The sequence below is a fragment of the Aulonocara sp. 'chitande type north' Nkhata Bay genome, linkage group LG7, assembly GCF_057382095.1.
Source record: "Aulonocara sp. 'chitande type north' Nkhata Bay isolate Kocher_YH1m ecotype deep benthic linkage group LG7, A_spYH_male_GT1.1, whole genome shotgun sequence".
Lineage (NCBI taxonomy): Eukaryota > Metazoa > Chordata > Actinopteri > Cichliformes > Cichlidae > Aulonocara > Aulonocara sp. 'chitande type north' Nkhata Bay.
In genome coordinates this window covers 47084369-47105005 of record NC_141350.1, presented here as the reverse complement: position 1 = coordinate 47105005, position 20637 = coordinate 47084369, and the positions used below count along the sequence as shown (strand labels likewise).

The following is a 20637-nucleotide window of genomic DNA, read 5'->3' as shown; positions in this document are numbered from 1 at the left end:
GTGACAAGAAGACCATCCTCAACAGGGAATGGTTTTGTCCATGGTGGCCACTGCGCTCTCCTTATCACTCCACTACTGATTTTTCTCTACTTTTGCTTTTTTGTCAGTGTCCTTGTCACTGCTGGTAGCTTGAGATGGTACATTAAGCCTATTGAGGTTTCAGAGGTAAACGAGTTTCTCCACAATGGCACATCTGTGCGTGCTGTCACAGGAATGTTTGCTGTATCTTCCAGCAGTATCACAACTATGGAAGAAAACACCAGGAGATGAGCCATTATATAGGAGAGACTACTTAAGTTTACCTAGTTCTCCATTAATTAATGGTTATTACCATTCCAGTTTTAACATGACAACCTGCAACATAGATGCAATATAACAAATGCTAACCTTAACCTTTGAAGGAAATAATGGTTGCTGCAACAGAGCAGTAAGTGAGTGGCTCAAGAGTGCGTAAGTAGAGATATTGCTTACCTCTTTAAACTTGAATGAAACAAGTAAGCAAGTTTAAAAGAAACATAACTTTTTCTCTCATTATTTCAGTATGTAGAATATATACACACCTATATAAAACCAGGCAAATGGGCATTTGGGCATCGTGCGTAGAAATGTGCAGCTCTTCTGAAATCGTAGGAAATGAAATGCAGTTTTAGCAAATGTTTGACTTTTGGTTCAAATGCATGGCCATTCCTGAGCCCTGTGTTTGTAGTTCAATTCAACTGAATGTTATAGCACCAAATCACAACAGTCAGATCGAGATGCTTTATATCGTAAAGATCCTACAATAATATGCTGTGCCCAGGGCTAAGTTTTTAATGTTTGTTCATGTTTGTAACATTAAATGCTGGTTTGCACTGTATTGTTCATTATTTAATTCAAACACTCTGCAGTTGATAAAAAGCCACATTCTGCCACCTAGTGTTCACATTCAGGGGGACAGGGGGAAAGACCCCTTTACATTCATCTGCTGCCACATTTGTCATATTCACATTACAACGTTTAAATTCACAATTTTAGAACTTGGCAGCAGTGAATAAACAAGTCGTTTTCTCTCTATATGACTTTTGTGCGTGCGTGCTGACCGCAGAGCAGCCCCCACGCACTCCTCCTTACTTCAGAAAGAGCTGATCTGCAACTTCTCTGTAACCCAGAACAAAACGGAAGCAATTGTCCAGTGGGCGGGTTGTTTTCTACATTTTTCTTCTCCAAATGACTGAAAATGAGGGGCCGGCTATAGAGCAATTGGTGCCGTAAGCAAAAACAAACTTTGCAAGTCAAAGTAGTAATAGCTTGTGGAAAAATATCACCTTCAGCAGAGGGGTGTTGAAGAGAGGTGGTTAGGTTGCAGAGAGAGTGTGTGTGTGTGTGTGTGTGTGTGTGTGTGTGTGAGTGAGTGTGAGGGGGTTGGTGAGGCACTGGAGGAAGAGTGGGGGAGGCCAACTTGGATGCATGTGCTGCAAATTAGGCAGGCAGCCCCTCATGTTGGTAGCAGCGGAGGAGGCAAGAGCGCGGGAGTTTCTGCATGGCTGCAGACTGCTGCTTGCACCTTGGGGGATGACTGACCCGGGTGCGAAAAGAGGGAAGCCAACACAGAAGGCTATGACGAACACTTGCTTGCCAGTGGCCCCCCCCACCCCCTCTCTCTTTAGCCCTATACGCAGCCCCTGGGGAACCCTTGCACGCAGTTAAGCAGCCTCTGCATATCCACTCCCCATGTGAGTCTTCAGTCGCTCTTTTCTTTAAACAAGACCTCCTTTCCCCTCTACATGTGTTTGAGGCCTGCCGTCCCCTCCTCCCCTCCCTCGGCCACCGGGAAAAGACTGTGCTTCATTTCGTTCTGGATGGGAGTCTACATTTGTTCTGAAAATAAGCAGGCAGCCTCATTTTGCAGGAATATGCACAAACGTCTTCAAGGTTTCACGCCTGATAAACACAGAAGCAGAGTTCTATTTCACTGCAACACTTGAATACACACTTCCACAAGAAGTACAAACAATACTATCCAGGTAATCTCTCTCCAGTCACACTCACACGCAGATAAATAAAATTTCTGCACCACGGTTTGACACAGATTTGGAGTTTATTCACACATAACATACTACAGTGGGTAATGTATTCAAGAAACATTGAACAGCGCTGTCATATGACACAGGAAAAACAAAAAACAAAAACAACGAAAAAGACACCGAACCCTTTCTTTGCCATTATATAAAAATAGTGTTGCTACAAAAGTATAAATTAGGTTTACTAATAAGACAACTCAGATCTGACTCTACACAGGAAAATGCTGCCAAAGTGCGATAAAAAGACAAAATGAAGAGAATCAAAACATACTTTTTTTGCGTTTTAGCAGAGTATAAAAAGGAAGAAATACCTGTAAAATAGGATGAAAGCAACACTAATTTCTTAACCTGAATTGATAATACAGACTATAATCCATAGTTAAAACAGAACAGATCTCCATGTTAGCATTCTTATACCACATTTTAACAACCAAACTTTTATTATCTGAATAAGTTAAAATCCTGAAACAAAATAAAACTTACAGCTGATTTCAGTTTTCTAGTAACAGTATCTAAGTTGAGTTTTCTATTATATCAAAACCTTCTGAAATGCTACTGTAGAAAAAGAGGTATAATGTTATTGGTGCTCCCTACTTTATCTCTGAAATGAAGGTGCCCCCTTGTGGCATAAAAACAGCAGTTCTCTTGTATTTACATACTACATCCTCTGAAAATGGATGATGTCAACCCATTAACACCAGTCCACAATCAGCACAGCTACTCCCACCTTGAAAGGTTAGAATTCAGTCCGGGGTGTCTTAAACATCAACTGAGAGCCAATATGATTCATTTCCATCTGATGACAGACACTGGCTTATAATGTTATATATCAGAACTCTTATTAAAAGCATGCATATCTTAGATATACTCGTTTAATCAACAAAAGAACGCTATTTCTACAGAAAATTAAGTTGACATCATTACGTCAACAATGGCATTTTGTCCCAGAGCATATCCTATTGAAAATACTTATTTAAAAACTCTAAGAAAAAAATCCCTTCATCATTCAGTTGAGGATAACTTGAAACCACAAATCATTGTACAGTATTTTGACTATGTCTTTGACGAGCCTAAATTTTTGTATGAACATCTGATTCCCAATCTTTAAATTACAACACTACCTTCTGAGTACTGAGGTAAAACATTGGATTGGTAATTAAAAAATTAAATACAATTTACAGCAATTTTTCTTCTTCTTCCTCTTCTTTTTTTGATTTTTTTTTTACCAAAATATATAAATATATATATTTAAAAAAACACATTAGATATATTAAGAAAACCATTATGGGGAAAAAAAGCATTTATGAAATACTAAATCAAAGCTTGGAGGTAAGGAGGGCTACAGTCTATTAAAAAACATCTTGTGTAGTTATGAACAGTTTGTAATGCAGAGCCTTTGACCTTTAATTGACATAAGGGTTTTAAAGTTTTAATGCCACTAAAACAAAGATGACAAATGTTATGACATAAGTAAAAAGGGCATTCTGGTGTAATAAAAGAATCCGATGTCCAACCATAATCTGATAATTGCTCCCTCTCTTTTCTTGCGTGTCGTTTTCTGTCATTCTTCACAAACTAAAAGGTTACAGTCACATTAACCTTATATTTAACTGTAAACTGTCCTTCACCAACCCTCGAAAAAAGGACGTGATCTTTAGGTTCAAATGCGGATGATTAGCATCGATCGCTACGAGGATGACGGGGCAGCCTTTCAGTCAATAAGCACGATATGCAGAAGCATCAGAGTAGTGACATCAGTTCCAAATACAGTGTGTCAGTGTTTCTATTGGCCGGAAAAATGAACCGATTCAAGGTCAAAAGTGACACTGAAACAGGAAATGAATGTTTGAATGAAAAGAAGGCCATTAAACAGTAATATAAAGGCATGATGTTGGCTCTGACTGTAGGGTTTAAGGTGATTGCATGAAAGAGACTTAAGGCCCAAAAAACAGAGATAACAAACCAGTACTCGACTAATTAGTACCAGAAGCAACAAACAAGATTTACAGTATAGCTTCCATTCATCCAAGTCATTTTAGGAGGTAAAAGCTCAAGTGTATGTATACTAGGATCCATAAAAAAATAAATAACTTGACATATGCATGCGTTGACTTTAGTAAATGCACAAGCAGAATGTGTCCTGTAAAAAATAAACCCTCAGTGTTTCTTCTCTTGTTTGTTGCGATTGGCACTAACTGTATTTGGGGTGGAACGTTTCACAAAAGTCACGGTTCAGTACATACCTCGGCATTGAGGTCACAGTTTGGTTTCTTTTCGGTACAGTGAGGAAAAGTGGCGGTGCCTTCTTGGATATGGTCATTCCTGAGAAAATCCCATTGATTTTACAAACAAATAACTGAAAGAGTTTATCCTTGATAATTAACTGTAGGAGTGTGATGAGAACAGTCGGAAAAACTATGGCCTGTGGATAAAGCTTATTGCCTTAAAACGGGAAACGTGTAGCTCACAAAAGGAAGACAGCATGTATATACGAAATTATAAATGCGAAGCGCATAAGTCCCTACTGACAAGTCTTTTCAGACTGAGCTTAAAAAAAAAATAGATTTATAGGCGCAAACAAAGATTTATGCAAGTATCAATTAGCATTTTGCCTCCAAGCGACAGCCTTTCATCTGAGGGAAACGCAAAGGTAAAATGTCTTCAGTGTAAAAACAACTTACGCAATTCTTAATCGGCTACAGAGCTGAGTGATGTAGCCGTACTGGAAACTAACAATGAGATAGTCAAAAGGGTCACATAATGCTGTCACTGCTCGATATAATGTACGGATTAATCACGTTTTTGTAACTGCCTGTTAGGATATGGTACAGCTGATTGAAATCGAACCACAAACAGATTCTAATGTGATGTTTTCCTCTGTGTAGATGTATGAAAATCACTTGTAAAGAAATGTCCACCAAAGATAACGTTTATCATTTCGTCTCTTCTGTGCAAGTCAGTGAGTTTGACTTTTATATCTAGCAGCATAAGACTTGTATCTAGAATGAAAACGTTGGATCACTTTTCTTTACCATTGGTAACATAAAAAAAGAAAAGCATCACACTTGTTTTGTCTGTGTTTTTCTGCTACTTTTTACTTTTTTAAATGAAAAAGTTGCATGCACTGCATGCGAATCATCTGCAGCTACATTTTAGGACACTGATGCAACCATCAAAGTCAACTGCAATGATTAAGCTCTCAGTTACCTGCCCGTGGCTGAATGTGCTGAAAAATAAACATTTCTATGACTTGTGATAATAAATGATAAACCTAGTACACCTATTTGTCAGAGGTGCAATGGCAGTGAAGATCCACCGCTTGATTTTTTTTGTCATACACCAATGAATATTACTTTAGAGATTGTAAATACCTGGTCAACTTTGACAGTCAATTTTCAGAGGTCTATGACAGGAGCTTCAAGCAATGAATTCTTTACCTGAAAATGTTGTCATCCAGTGAGAATAACAGCATTGTAGCCTTGTAGTAGTTTAGTTAATAGGCTGGAGTAAATCAAATCACTGGCTGTGACAAGACTAAACTCATCCTGCTTATGTGTGCATCCCAAACCGAGGGCAGAGTACCAAACAGGACAATCTTTTGAGAGTTACTGTTCCACCCCTACATTTTGGCCACAGTACTTAACAACTCCATAAAAAATATGTAATACACCGTATTGTTTTATGGGTGTTTGCAACCTTAACAATGTGACTTTATCTTTAAATATTTGTCTCGAGAAGTATTTAATGTCCATACACATTTATGTTTACAGTTAGGCTAAACCTAAAATATATAAATAATAGTCTTGAGTCATTGGTTGGAGGTGAAGGTTTGGTTGATTAGGTTAGTTAGGTTTTCTTCTAGCCCATGTTAGAGTGAAGGAAAATTAGTTTGTTCATTTCCTCAGCAGTTACCTGCTGCCTCCTCTTCATAGCCAAGCTCTGCTCACACACAGTCACGCACTCTCTGCGTATGCCCACAGCAGGCACTGCAAGTAGCCACAGTGCCAGGCGAGCGAGCCTGGGGAACTTCTCGCCCACTGTTGAGCTCCAATACTGGAAGAGATCAGGTGCACCTTGGAGGAGAGGCTCAGCCAGGTATTGAAAAATCTCTTGTCTAACTTGGCTTTGGCTGTCATCGTTACCAGACACGGTGCAAGATGAGGAGGACCCGCGTGAGGGGCCACCATTGTTTCCACTTCCCTCTACTCGGCTTATTTTAGGAGTGGGGGGGCCATCGGCGTCCCGCTCGTCACCACCTGAACCTCCACCACCAGTGATACCACCATCCCTAGTTTCAGCAGCCATTTCGCACGCACGAGAGATTATGTCTTCATGCTGGTAGGCTGGCACTGAACGCAGCTTGAGCTGTGGGTCCAGGACCATAGCAACCTGGTGAGCTCGTTCAACCTGGCAAAAAGGTAAAATGATACTGTCAGTACTTACTCATAGAAAATACTCCCTTTATCTTGTTGTTGTTAAACACTGTGTATTGTACAACCGTGGTCCCCAACCCCCGGGCCTCGGACCAGTACCGGTCCGTGAGAGTTGAGGTTGTGGCGCAAAAAAGGTTGGGGACCGCTGTTGTACAATCGAGATGCAAATATCAGGTGAAATGAATTTTATAAAATAAAAACTTGAATTGCTACACAGAACAAACCAGTTCTAATGTAACTTATTTAAATTAAGATAAAAGAAACATTCATTTAGCAATACAGAAGTTATTAAGTGTAAGGAATACCAGTTTAATACCTTGAAGTTTTCCTTGAGTGCTTCTAGGAAATAGTGGCAGAGTTTGCTAGCTGTGCCGGTTCCAGCCTCTCCAGCTTTGGATGTGAAGAACTTCTCCAAGCGCAGGTAGACGGGCAGCACCTGCTGTAAAGTTGGTCTCCTCTGGCTGCTCAGCTCCAGAGCTGCCAGGCGCAGAGGTGCCAGCAGACAAGCCAGGGTGCCTAGCAGATGCTTGTTGAGACCTTGGAGGAGCGGGGCTGTGGCCTTACTGCGGCCATAAGCCTCACAAATCTGTTCAAAGTGGGCATGGACCTGCAGGAGAGCTTCGGCCATACGATCCCAACAAGGAGGGGTGGGGCATTGTGCAGGGTTGCCCTGTGGACCTTCCTCAGTTGTGCTTGTGGATGTGTTGGTACACTGTTCATCACGGAGAATGAGTGTGGTAGAGGAGGAGATATCTCTGCATGTGGAGAGAAGCTCAGCCAGCTCATGAAGCCCTCGAGCCTGGAGGCTTCGCTTCCCAAGAACGGCCTGAACAACCGCACCGAGTGAGCATCCTGCGCAGCGCAAACATATCCGCCCCCGGCCCCCGCCTCCCAGTGGTGACCCTCCAAATCCTGCCGCCCACACTCTGGGCTCAGAGACATACACAGTGCGGATGTCTGACATCACAAACTCAGAAAGCACGTTCTGCACCCAGTGATGAACCTGTTCTGGCCCTTCCCTCAGCTCAGCCTCCCTTACACCAAGCACGTAACGCTTTAGTCTCGAGCCCTCCACCTGGTAGGCTGTTAGAACGTAGCAAGCGTCTGGGCCAGATGTCTGGGAGTGGCAGGTGACGGCGATGCCAAGCGAAGCATTTGAGCCTAGAGCACACGTGACCTTGACTTTTACTTGGTTGTACATGCGGGGCAGCTGCCGCAGTGCCAAGGCACTCATGTTGCCAAGAGCATCACGGGTTGAGTAGGCACCATGACGAGCACCCGTATCCACTAGGGTCTGTGCCAACTTCAGGAAGTCCTTGCTGTTGAGCACATTTAGCATGCTCAGATCTGAACACATTACCCGTAATAGGCGTTCAGCCACCTGCTGGCGCTCCTTCTCAGGTAGTCCATTATTCTCTGCCAGGACAGACAGCAGATGGATGGTTAGGAAAGCAGAACAAATGATAAGAAAGACAATTAGTGTTTATGTTTCTTTGGATATTCTGGCAGAAACATTAAAATAAGAAAAAGGATATAAAAACAATCAGAGAGGGATTATGACATAGTGTGAAGTCATTGCAATCAAAGGGGAAAGCTACACAGAGCAGACACCACTGCTGCCTTTATTAATCAGAGACATAGATGGCTTCTATGTTAATGTTCCTAGTAGGCTTATTTAATAAACCAATGACATGATGAGAGCTACAGCACGAATGCAACATTACTGTACTTTCAAAGAGCTGTTGGCATAGTGCTTTAGTGCTACACAGAAAACAATCCAAATGTCCAAAATGTTTTATTTCTGTTTATTTTTACTTATTCAGTAGCGATAAAGGCAGAAAATGTTGTGAAAGAGACAGGTATGCAAGAAAATTGCCCAGTGGGATATTACATATGGGAAGCCTCTTAACCACCAGGCTTAATGAAGGTGCGGTACTTACGGGTGAGAGCATGGTTTCTCTGGGAGATACTTTGAGGCTGGATTTGTAGTTTAACTGAGGAATGGGCCTGAGCCTGAGAGCCTCTCCACAGCTGCTCCTGAGGACCCGATACTGAAGAGGTTTTGGGAGAGTCCCCTTTGGTGTGGTTCTCATTATCAGCTGTTGACAGAGAGATGGAAGAGCTGGCTGAGTTGTTAATGGAAAAAAGCACAAGTTAATTGTATTGAGTGGAAGAAAATGTAAAGATTAAAACCATGACACAAAACAACTGTCTTTAAAAGAACCAATAACTTGGCCTCCCTGTGGTTGACAAATTGCACCTTAAAAATAAATACCACAAGTTAAAGAATTATTTTCCTAGTTGTTTCTCATTATAAGATCACACAGCGTTCCATCTATGGTAATTAATTTGCCAAAGTCAATCTCGGCAATATTAAAAAAAAAAAAACCTCAAATCCAACTGATATATAATTTGTTTCACAGCTGAATCTGACTAATAATCATACAATTCCAGCTGAAGACAGGGAACATGATTCATACTTAACAGGATAACTACTTACAGTTGAACACTTTCAACATTAAATATTAAATAAAAAGGCTCAAAGACAGATACTTTCTTGCTTTCCTGGTTTGCATCTTTATTTATTTTTGTGTTAGTAAGTTTTGCAAGAATATTTGGCTTAATTGCTTAAAAACTGATTTTCTTCAGAACTGTAAAAAAAAAAAATCAGCATTGACATTTTATGATTAACTGACAACATAAAAGCAGAGCAGAGAATGCAACTTTATTCTGTGCAGTCCTGGGACACGAAGCACACCCCATGATTCAGTAGCTTACAGAACCACTTTTAGCAGAAAGAACTTGAAGTCATCCTTTTCTGCATGACTTTATGTCTCTCACATCGCTGTGAAGAACCTCTGGCCCACTCTTTTTTGCAATATTGCTTTACTTCATTGAGGTTTGCAGGCATTTATCTTAAGGTCCCCCTACAACATTTCAGTTGGGTTAAGGTCTGGACTTTTTTTCAGCCGATCTGTTGCTGCTCTGATTGGTCTGTCAGTATACTGTTCTGCTGCATCATGTTGCAGTTCACAGTTAACTTTATCACACCACAAGCACACGCACAAGTCCTGTAGCTGCAAAACAAGCCAAAATGATACAGGTATATCTGTATCTACCACAGTGTTCGATTGAGGTGTTTGTGCAGATAAGGCGTGTCTGTTTTTTTTGCCAAATGTGGTTCACTTGTGCATTACGGCCAAACATCTCCTCTTTCTTCTCATCTGTCCCAAGGACATTGTGTTTTTGTGGCTTGTTTAGATGCAAATGTCTCGACCTAAGCTGTGCTGTCATGCTCTTCTTAGAGAGAAGAGGCTGTTTTCTGGCAAACCTTCCAAACAAGCCCTACTTATTCAGTCCTTTTCGAATTGTCCTGTCATAAACTTTAACATTTAACATGATAACTGAGGCCTTTATGTAAAGTCTGAGATGTAGCTTTTGGGTTAAACCTTTTCGGATTTACCCCTGGAAAGTTTGTAGATGCAGTAAAGGTGTTTCTTGCAGGACTGCACAGAGTCTAGAGAAAACTCTCTTTTCACATGGACAGACAGACAGACAGACAGACAGACAGACACACACACACACACACACACACACACACACACAGTGACAAATGATGCATCAAATCTTTGCAACACTATTTCCAGCAAACTCAGATCCAGATCTGCAACAACCCTCATTATTGGCAGATATAGAAATATTATGTACAGTAACACGGAATACTAATTAAACAGTGGTGATATGTGATGAATGGCAGTTTTGAATGTATTGCAGCCACTGACACTGCGTTCACGTTATGTACTTTTTCTGCTGTCGTGCTTTACATGCATTTGTAGTCGTGGACTCACCAGCATGGGACTGCATGTGCTCCAGCAGGTTGTTGTAGAACTGGAACTGGATGCCACAGGCACCACAAGTGTACGGTTCTAAAAAAATCACAAGGCCCAGAAGAGTGTTGACTCTTTGTCAGAGGCAAAAATTAAAATATGGTCTGTCCCTGACGTGCACTGGATTTCTGCAAAATACAGCAGCTCCGAAACTCAGGCACGCCAGTATGTGGTAAAAGTGACTCCTTTTGAAAAAGCATTTATGAAATCTATGATTTTTTTATAGAGATATTTAATACTTAACAATAACAGTGAGCCTAATACGGTAAAATGTTGCTGCCCATAGGAGGCAATGCTAAGTTGTCAGATGTCAGTAAGACTAACAATGGGCATCTTGGTCAGACACTTTCTTGTTATAGTCAAGTCAAAAGAAGAAAAATATATCACCACAATTACATAAAGAAAGATTTTCACTAAATAACAACAGATTTTTAAAAAAAATCAAGGAAAACAGAGAAAATGGCAAAATAAGCAAGGTGCGTGCTTACATGCATATATTTGTTTAAGGCAGAGAGGTGTGGTTAGACTTACTCTGTGCTGTAGAGAAAGAGGTGGCCACCAGAGGGCTTGGCGTTCCTGTTAACAGGAGGACAGGAGGGGGAGGAATTTAAAACTACAGAGACAGTGGACCACCATCACTCATTTCCCTTCCTCATTTTATCACCGCATTAATATAACTTCATTTATTGTTTATTTTATTTTTATGCATTCATATTGTGTTTACTTTGAATATAATGGAACACAACAGAAAAATAAAGCAATTTACTAAACCTTGGAAAGATAGATAATATTGTATTGATTCTTTAAAAAGCAACTAAAGTGCTCCATGTCCACACCTAAACATTAAAAACATACCAGATTTACATATAGCCCTTATGTTCTTTGACATAATCTTCTTGTTTATGGATATACCACTCAAAATGCTCCTCCCACACTTATGGTACATGTCAACTGAGTGTTTTTATAAGTGAGGAATTGCTTTGCAAGCCACCAGACTGAGACAAAATAGAATAGACTGACAGGTGCCGTCCCTCTTTTCCAGCCTCGTCCAGCTGTGCAAACACTGAGCAAACGCCTGATTGGATGAAACTAACATGGCAGCTTGTTTGCCATGAAGTAGAATAGAATAGAATAGAATAGAATAGAATACTTTTATTTGTCAATTTCTTCAAATGTACTTGCCATACAAAGGAATTGAAATTACGTTTCACAGTGTCCCATGCGTAGACATTGACAACAATAAGGTGCAGATGCACAACAAAAAAAAACAGCCCTAACAATAAAGTAATAAATAGTAATATAATAATATAAATAATATAAACAGTGCCAAAAGAAATATCAAAAATATATATATAGCTGCAGGTGTGTGCAATTGCAATGCAAGTCAGGAATGTTTTCAGTTCCCGGTTCAGAGAGTGTTTCCTTGCTGGAGAGTGTGCGTGGGTGAGGGGGAGTAGAGTCCAATCTGTCTTCCTATACTTCTGCCAATCTGGTGATTCTGCTGGCTGGGGGTCGGGAGGGAAGAGAGTTCAGCAGTCTCACAGCCTGGTGGATGAAGCTGTTGGTGAGCCTGGTAGTGCGGGAGTGGAGACTTCTGTATCTCTTTCCAGAGGGCAGGAGGCTGAACAGACAGTGCGCGGGGTGGGTTGCATCGTTGACAATTGTGATGGCTTTGCGGGTGAGGCGAGTGGTGTAAATGTCTTGCAGGGAGGGGAGTGGTACACCAACTATCCTCTCAGCTGTTCTCACAATGCGTTGTAGAGCTTTTCTGTTATAGTCAGTGCAGCTACCGCCCCACACAGTGATGCAGCTGGAGAGGATACTTTCAATAGTGCCTCTGTAGAATGTAGTCAGGATGGGTGGTGGAGCACTTGCCCGCTTGAGTTTGCGCAGGAAGTAGAGGCGCTGTTGTGCTTTCTTGGCCAGTGATGCTGTGCTGGTGGTCCAAGAGAGGTCCTCACTGATGTGCACCCCCAGGAACTTGGTGCTGCTCACCCTCTCCACCGCAGCGCCGTCGATGGTCAATGGGGGGTGACAGGTGTGGCCTCTCTGGAAGTTGACAATAATCTCCTTGGTCTTACTGACATTTAGCAGGAGGTTGTTGTCTCTGCACCACGTGGTCAGGAGCTCAACCTCTTTCCTGTAGTGGGTCTCATCGCCCTTGGTGATGAGCCCCACCAGCGTTGTGTCGTCCGCAAACTTCACAAGGTGGTTGGAGCTGTAGGTTGGTGTGCAGTCATGTGTCAACAGGGTAAAGAGCAGAGGACTGAGCACACAGCCTTGTGGAGCCCCCGTGCTCAGGGTGATGCTGTTTGAGACCTTGTTGCCCACACGCACCGCTTGAGGCCTCTGGCTGAGGAAATCCAGCAGCCAGTTGCAGAGGGAGGTGCTGAGGCCCAGTCTGTCCAGTTTACAGATGAGTTGTTGTGGTATTATGGTGTTGAATGCTGAGCTAAAGTCTATGAACAGCATTCTCACATATTCTCTTCATAAATAAAAACAGTCCAACATATAGGAAAAAGATGTAAGGTGAGAAAGAAACTGATTGCTTAAACTGATTTTAGATTGACAATGGCTACTTTAATGCTTCTCAAGAGTTTTTAGAGCTGCTGTCTCTCACTGGAACGCTTGTATTTGCATAAAGTAGCTTAATTTAACTTAAGCAAATCATGATTAAGCAACTCAATTTCCTGTCACTCAACACGCAACTCTGCACTGTCAGACAGCACTGCTTTCCTGTGGACATTAAGAGCATCAAGCACCACTTTTGATAACCACTGAAACTCATCCAAAGTATCAAAATAACAGCCCTTCTTTTTATCTTAGAGAAGAAAAAGAAGTTTAAGGGTCCCAAATCTGAAACAGGATCAGTGAAGGATAACAATTACATTGGTAAATAATGAAAAATGTCTGCATTTTCACTGAGTTGGTACATGTTGACATGTGCCACGGTTCAGGTCATTTGTGCTTTATGTTCTTCTGACTTCTCAAGATTTTACAGGGTTATTCCATCTCAAATTAAGGTGGGCCTACTGCTCAACCATCCCCAATTTGCAGTGATTGCTGTGAAATTTTAGCTATACTTTTCAAGATCCATCTGCCTACCTATCTATCTTTTCTATCTGTCAACCACTTTCAGGCGATTTTTTCACAAATTGAAATCTGAGGCAATGTTTGAACATGATTAACTCAAAAACTATTACAGATAAAAGCCCAAAATCTGTCCCAAATTATAAATCTTGATTCATTTCTTTGGTGAGAAGTATCAGGGAAAATTTCTCCTTTTATCTTCAAGAGTTTTTGACGTGTACATTTTCAAGCATTGCCTCAGATTTCAACGTGTGAAAAAAAAAAAAAAAAAAAAGTCTAAAAATATGTTGAGGGACCATTTTGCAAAAAGAAGAAGAAAAAAAATCTTGGGAGATTATTTGTTATATGAATCTATATGTGTTTATGTGTTACATAAAATATGTGTTTCCAAACTTTGGACCATAAAGTTTGTAGGAAAACAGAAGGTCGAGCAGAAAATGTTTTAAAACTTAGCTGCTCTGAGTTGGAACGACCCTTCAGTCTGCCCCTGGGGGATGAATTCACAGTGCACAATTCAGTGAATGTTGTAGGAAACAACAGGCTGTTTCTTGGAGGCACAGTTGACGTGATGCATCTTATTTGTGCTTGAATCATAAAGGCTCATTCACTAAAGATTTCTGTTACAGCTCTAATCCAAATATAAAGTTAACACAGTTTAACACAAAAACCTGTATTTCTTTTTCTTCACAAGACCTTGATGTGGTCACCAATATAAGTGTAATCCAGGACCCAGTGTTGATAACAGGGCAGGGCAATATGGCCAAAAATATTTATCATGATATTTTTGAAAATTTGCAATAACGATGTAACCGACAATATAATTGACAAAATACTTTACAACTCCACAACTTTATTAGTGCAAAAAAACCCATCAATGTATTTTCACTTAAACAAGCAGCTTTTTTTAAGTGCATTAAAGTTATATAAAAATTTAACAGTGTAAATACAAATTCCTTGCTGATAGTTTAACTAAAAGGCATTTCCAGTGGAAATTGGCCGACATATCCTCAGCATAACCATGTATAATATCCACAAAACTTAAAAAGAGGTTATACATACGCATACGCTAATATTACGTTGAAGCACAGTACGTATCACTCCGCGAAGCTCCTGACTACGGTAGCTAAAATGCTCCGACACTCCATCAAGTGGTGCGGCTTCGTAGCTTAGCAAAGTCGTACTAAAACATTTTTGAGCGGTTTGGTAATAACAACGGCTCGCTTGCATGCTCTACCAAAAAATGTGCTTTGGTGTGTATCTGATGGACGAAAGCCAAACCAGTTCCACACCACTGATGTTGCACCATTTTTACAAACCAGTTCTGGTTCATCTGTTTCATTCAACGACCCGCCTTCTCATTCTCCGTCGCCACCGTGCTTTTTCCGCCAAGTGCGTATGTAAACAAAGGCACTACGCATGCGCGTTTTACCCATATTCTATCGTGATATTTCATTTTCTTATCATTGCCTAACATTATAACGGTATTACCGTGAAGGGTATGATATGGCCCAGCCCTAGTTGATAAACATGACATCACATGGAATTTTGTGTCAGGAATGTGACCACTTGTACTTTTTGTATTCGCATTACCATGCATTGCTCCTTTTGTGCACAACAAAACAGTGTAAGAACATTTTGATAACACCTCATATGAACCCAAACACAACAGGATGAAGTTAATGCTCTACAATTTAAGCTAGTATATGCAGTTAGATGAAACAAACCTCTCCATCTACATCTTCAGCCCAGGCATGGGTAGCAAAGCAATGTTTGCAGAAATGGTTTCTATTCTTCCATTAATTCATATACCTGAACTGTAGCATTACTAAAAATATTGTTTTTATTGTTTGAACAAAAATAATACATTTCCACCCCCCAAAAAAACCCACCAACAACAACAAAAAAAACCCAGTGACTTGTGCTCACCGCTCGAGTTCTGTGAACTGTTTGTGTCAACCAGACTGGACTGAATTGCACTTTCCAATTTCCGCCTGAATGGGCTGTCTGTATGTGAGAAAACAGGAAAAACGATGAGTGACATGGTCAGGCCAACGACTGTGGATAACATTTTTAATTTAAACTGAATCCGCACAACAGTTAGAGAGGGGAAGCAAAGTTAATGACGTGCAATTTACACTTGATTTTAGTTTGCAGCATGCAAATCAATCACGCTAACAGCCTTGAAAATGATCCAAACGTTCAAATGATATTTAAATATGGGTTTAATTCCTCCTCTTCATTCCATCTTTTTGACCCACTTTTAAGCTCTCTGTGTGTGTGTGTGTGCCATGCTTTAAATAGTTCTTTATGGCACACTGCTTCTTAGCAGAATTACTTTTTTTTTTGTTAGGGGAGGAGATTTGGGGGGGCCTTTAGAAAATAAAAATTAATGTGTAATTTCTTGTGTTCAGCAGCTAATATTTAGGTGCTTTAGGCAATTAAAAAAAAAAAAAAGATGACATCAAATTTATCATTTAAATTGTTCACCCAACCATTCAGCAAAGATTCATTTCCTGCAAAGATATCACATATGCAACAGTAACCTTACACACAATTAGCAGAAACTAACAATTCCAACAATAGTGCAGTTTTTTTTAAATCCTCAGCCAATCACAGAGCACTTAGGTTCTACATTGCCAAATCTAGAAATTATGTGTAAATGTGAATGTCCACTGGTGAACAAAAACATTATTACTTCCCAGCCTAATATGCTCCTTGTGTTTTTTGTGCAGTCAACATAGCATCAAGCACCCAGAGCATGACCTCCTCAAGCTCTGAAGGTTCCCTGTGGTATCTGGCACTGATTTGTCAGCAGCAGTCTTTTAATTGAAAGTTGTAAACCAGAGATGCCAAGCATCACACCCAAACAGCCTCTTCATGGTTTCTTCCTCCTCAGTGATCAGTGACTAGGTTCTTATCACTGCTGACATGAGACGTATTTTTTCAGAGGCAATTTAGACGAGTCTTTGGGTCATCAAAATTATGGAGGACCACAAGAGCCACACGCATCAAAATAAAGAATTCTGTGCTTAAATAATGAATTGTAGAATAAATTCAGCATTTGTAAATTCATTTTTGCATTCCACATTAAAAAACCTGTTTTTCAAAATGTTTTTTAAAAACCTCATTTCAAAATAATTTTTTAAAATTCCACATTAAATTAGCATGAGTACTGCAAAGTTTTGTAGTACTAAAAAATAAATTAATTAATTAAAAAAAAAAAAAAAAAAAAAAAAAAAAAAAAAAAATCACACAAGCATCACACATCTGACATATTCCAGTTCCATTTTGTGCAGTACACTGTTGAAATTATAAACTATACATTCTAGTTATTCACTTATCAGTGATTCTTGAGTAAATGGATGTCACTGATAAATCTGTGGTGATTCACCTGCAAGTGTTTTTAACAAACTTTGTTTTTTGTAGAATTCATCAGCAGCTGTGGAGAGATGCATTCAAATATCTTCTGGTTCCACTTTTCCTAACCTGGAAGCTGAGGATGGCTTAATCCTGACAAGGACACAAACCTCAGCGCTTATCATAGATGTTCCTCCGTGCAGCCATTCCGGAGAGAGAGCAACGACCACTGATTAAGATCAGCAAGAAATCTGTTCCTTTCTGGCAACTTGGGAAACTTCTAATAAGAAAGTTTGCATTCTTAGAACAATGCTGGGTCATGTGTGATGTGTTATCATATGAGGACATTACATTTGTCTTAATTCTGCTCTATTAAGTGTTTTGATCATTGATCAAATATGGCAGCTTTGTGTTGTGCTGCAAGTTAAAACCGACTGTCCTCATGAGCACAGCATCTAACAACTCTCCTTAAAGTCAATTGAATTCAACTGGGCACAATGGTTTTCAGTGGGTGAAACATTCATCACTCATCTGTTACACCGGAGAAGTCACTTGGATGAGTGATAAAACAATTTTCCACAGAAACATCCAGAGCAAGTAACCTTTTGGGCATATGCTTGCCTGTAATTCATTCATCAAGAGATTTTTTTTTAAATGTATACATTTGTTTTCAGTTGTTGTTTCTCTTGGCTTAATTTCAGCCTTAGAAGCATCTCTCAGAAGAAACCCACTGTAAACTTTTTGCCAATAATTTGACAAAAAGATTGTTGAGCCAGGTGGTGGTTTAAGACCAAAACTGAACTCAAACAGTAAATTCACACAGTGAAGTAAAGTTACTAAAGTTTTGTACCCCCCCCCCCCTCCATTTTATTTCTTGCAGATTTTTATTTTATTTATTAATTTTTTTTTATATTCATACAAATGTGTACAAGTTACAGACTTCCTCAGTAAATTTGCACTCTTTCAGAGTCATTTGAATTGTGTGTTAAAGGAGAAAGAGATTAGCAGGTAAAGTAGAGGATGCAGAGTCCATTTTAATTACCGTTTCAAATTATGTTTTAAAAAACATTTTGAAAATCAGCTTTTTAATGTGGAATTCGAAAATTAATTTACAAATGCAGAATTAATTCTACAATTCATTATTTAAGCACAAAAATGTTCAACATATGACAGTTATTATGAACATTATCAGCTTCAAATGTTACAGTGTGGCCCACTAGTGTATGTGATCTGTAAATAGTACTTCGACAAAAAAGGCAGATTTGATGGTCAAATTTCAGTATGTGTGTTTGTGTCCAAGGTAAAAAAAAAGGTTCAAGGGTTATAAGGCATGCGACTTTTCCTATATAAATGAAAAAAGTAAAAAAACAAAAACAAATTTATGCTTACTTTTTATCTTTCCAGTTTGGCTGTGGCCAAATTTACTCATATCCATGCTACCACATTCCTGTACCCGTGATGTCTTCAAATCAAATGAACCTACATGAAAAAGGAGCATCTTGGATTGCATTCATTGCACAACTTTAGAAACAAAATACATGACACTGTCCATACAACAAGGTTTAGAGCTGCATATGAGATTTCATACTGTACAAAAATAAAATGAAGAAATGACTCATTATCATAATAAATAAAGCACAGAAAACAAATGAACTCACCCATTGGTGTGTGAAGAGCAACATGTTCCTGGTACGGGTTGAAATACTTGTACTGCTTCCCACAGAATTCACAAACATAGCTCCCAGTTTCTGGAAACAAGAAAACACATAAACAAACCTTTGTCCTCTTCTGTATCCACGATGGTTATAATAAGAAGGAGTAAAGATTAAATCTGTTGGATTAGTTGTCTTCAGTTAAGATGAAGAATAGCGTTTTTGCACATGCCTTACTTCACTAGAGAGAAGCAGAAAACAAGAAGTCGATATCGAGTGGAAAGAGGAAGAAGCAGTGACTCTGACTGGATGTTGTTTGTTTTGTTTTTTTTACAGTTTACATTTAGCAGTACATAATAGTGATTAGAAACACAGGGGTTTCCCTGTTTTGTGCATGGAGGTTCACACTATCACCCATAAAAGTCATTAATGCAGTGATAAGTGCAGGATTCCCACCTGCAAACACTGCCAATAGTGTTTTAAGGGGCACGTGCTGCTGTCTGCTGAACCCGCTGTCTCTGTAGAGGTGGGTGAGTGCTTTTTCCCCTGCGAAAAAGGACTTATGGACTTATGTTTGGAAACCTTACCAGTCTTTACTTAACGTATATCCTTGGTGTTATTTACACTGAGTATCACAATGTCTTAACGCCTTTTCACTATACGGTGTTCAATACTTTTAACTGGACAGAAGACTGAAACTGTAAGGCCCTAAAACATCACCGAATTTTAACTTAAAGAAAACTTTCTGGAAAATCTTTCTATATACTTCTTCTGCAGGGAAACACAAAAGCCAAGCTACCTTAAAATGAATTTTGTAATCTCATTCTGCTGTGGTATGTCTTCATTTTGAAATCATACTCTGTACAGACATCTGCAGCGATATTATTGCATTTGTCCTGATGGTTCAGTACACAACCCTCAGCTCAGTATTAAAATTCCCTGGTTTAATGCGATTCCTCCGTGTTGAAGTAAACAAAGAAATAAAATATTTTTCAAAATTTTCAGATTTTGAAAAGTTAACTGTGCACAACTTCCACTTATTTTAAAATATAATTTTTATTTACTTTATGCTTGTGAACAAGGAGTTTAAAGCCTTTTTTTGACTGACTGCAGCATTTTATTATCCCAACTCTAACAATAAGAATAACTGCCTATCAGGCACTTTTTTGTCTGCTAAACTTAAATCAAACTAAACCAATCAATGAATATACCAAACTGTGAATTTTGTGTACAGATATCTGTGTACCTCAAGTACACCAAACAGTCTTACTTGGTCCAATTTTCTGATAGGGTTCAACTGGCTCCTCTTCTTTAAGGCCATCCACAGGTAGCACCACCTGTTCGTATGGATCTGAGAGAAGAAAAGGAAGATGACCAAGCCGATTATCTTCTCACAATACTCGTCACAAAACTTGAGCTCTTTCAGATATGTAATACTACAATAATCACATGAGTTCAATTCCTGCCTGCATCTCATCTTTTACCCAGTATATCCACTATCCCTCCTCGGTACATGGTCGAACCATCTCAGCCTCACCTCTCTAACTTTGTTTCAACTGCTCAACCTAAACCGTTCTTAAACTCTGCTATTTCTTGGCCTCCTCTCTTCTTGTCAGGTTCACAGTATCCGAACCATACATCATAACAGGTCTCACTACCATCTTGTAAATCATTCCTTTCACTCTTGCTGCTATCCTTCTGTCACAAATCTGACACACTGACACTCGTCTCTCACTCAGGTCCCTGAGGTCATGTGATCAGGGCTTGCTGGTTGTCCATCCAGGCTGAAAACGAAAGGTGACAGAGCTTTTGTAACTTTGGCCCCCAGACTCTGGAATTCTCCCTTTGAGCTTGAGATCCGTGGACTCCGTGGTCTCTTTTGAAAAAAACTAAAAAGTCATATTTTTAAACTTGCTTTTGGTTAATTTTTGTTTTTATGATTTAGCTTCTGTGAAGATCTTTGTGATTTTTATCTTGAAAGGTGCTATACAAGTAAAATTTTACTTAGGTAACGCTTTCCACAGAGTTCACCCAGCCTGCACTCTCCTCTTCACCTCTGCTCCTTGTATCCTCACCTTTCCTCCTGCCTTGCGCTCATTTACACACATGTATTCTGCCATGCCTCTGCTGACTTTCATTCTTCTAAAAGTTTAAGGGC

At 39.7% G+C, this 20637-nt stretch overlaps 1 protein-coding gene across 5 annotated transcripts in view; it reads right to left on the bottom strand.

Moving 5' to 3' along the window:
* Positions 1–2058: 2058 nt before the first annotated feature.
* znf618 (zinc finger protein 618) overlaps positions 2059–20637 on the bottom strand; it is a 47321-nt gene continuing 28742 nt past the window's right edge. For 3 of the 5 annotated variants that reach the window (XM_086300864.1, XM_086300862.1, XM_086300863.1), the window contains 10 exons: positions 19750–19830; positions 18936–19025; positions 18486–18575; positions 18217–18306; positions 15397–15474; positions 10912–10956; positions 10342–10419; positions 8434–8592; positions 6810–7909; positions 2059–6467 (listed from right to left, as the gene is read on the bottom strand). In XM_086300864.1, the coding sequence (XP_086156990.1) occupies positions 5919–6467; positions 6810–7909; positions 8434–8592; positions 10342–10419; positions 10912–10956; positions 15397–15474; positions 18217–18306; positions 18486–18575; positions 18936–19025; positions 19750–19830 (2360 nt within the window). In that variant the 3' untranslated portion in view covers positions 2059–5918. The remainder of the gene's footprint in view (positions 6468–6809; positions 7910–8433; positions 8593–10341; positions 10420–10911; positions 10957–15396; positions 15475–18216; positions 18307–18485; positions 18576–18935; positions 19026–19749; positions 19831–20637) is intronic. The other 2 variants (XM_086300865.1, XM_086300866.1) reach the window with 2 other exon arrangements.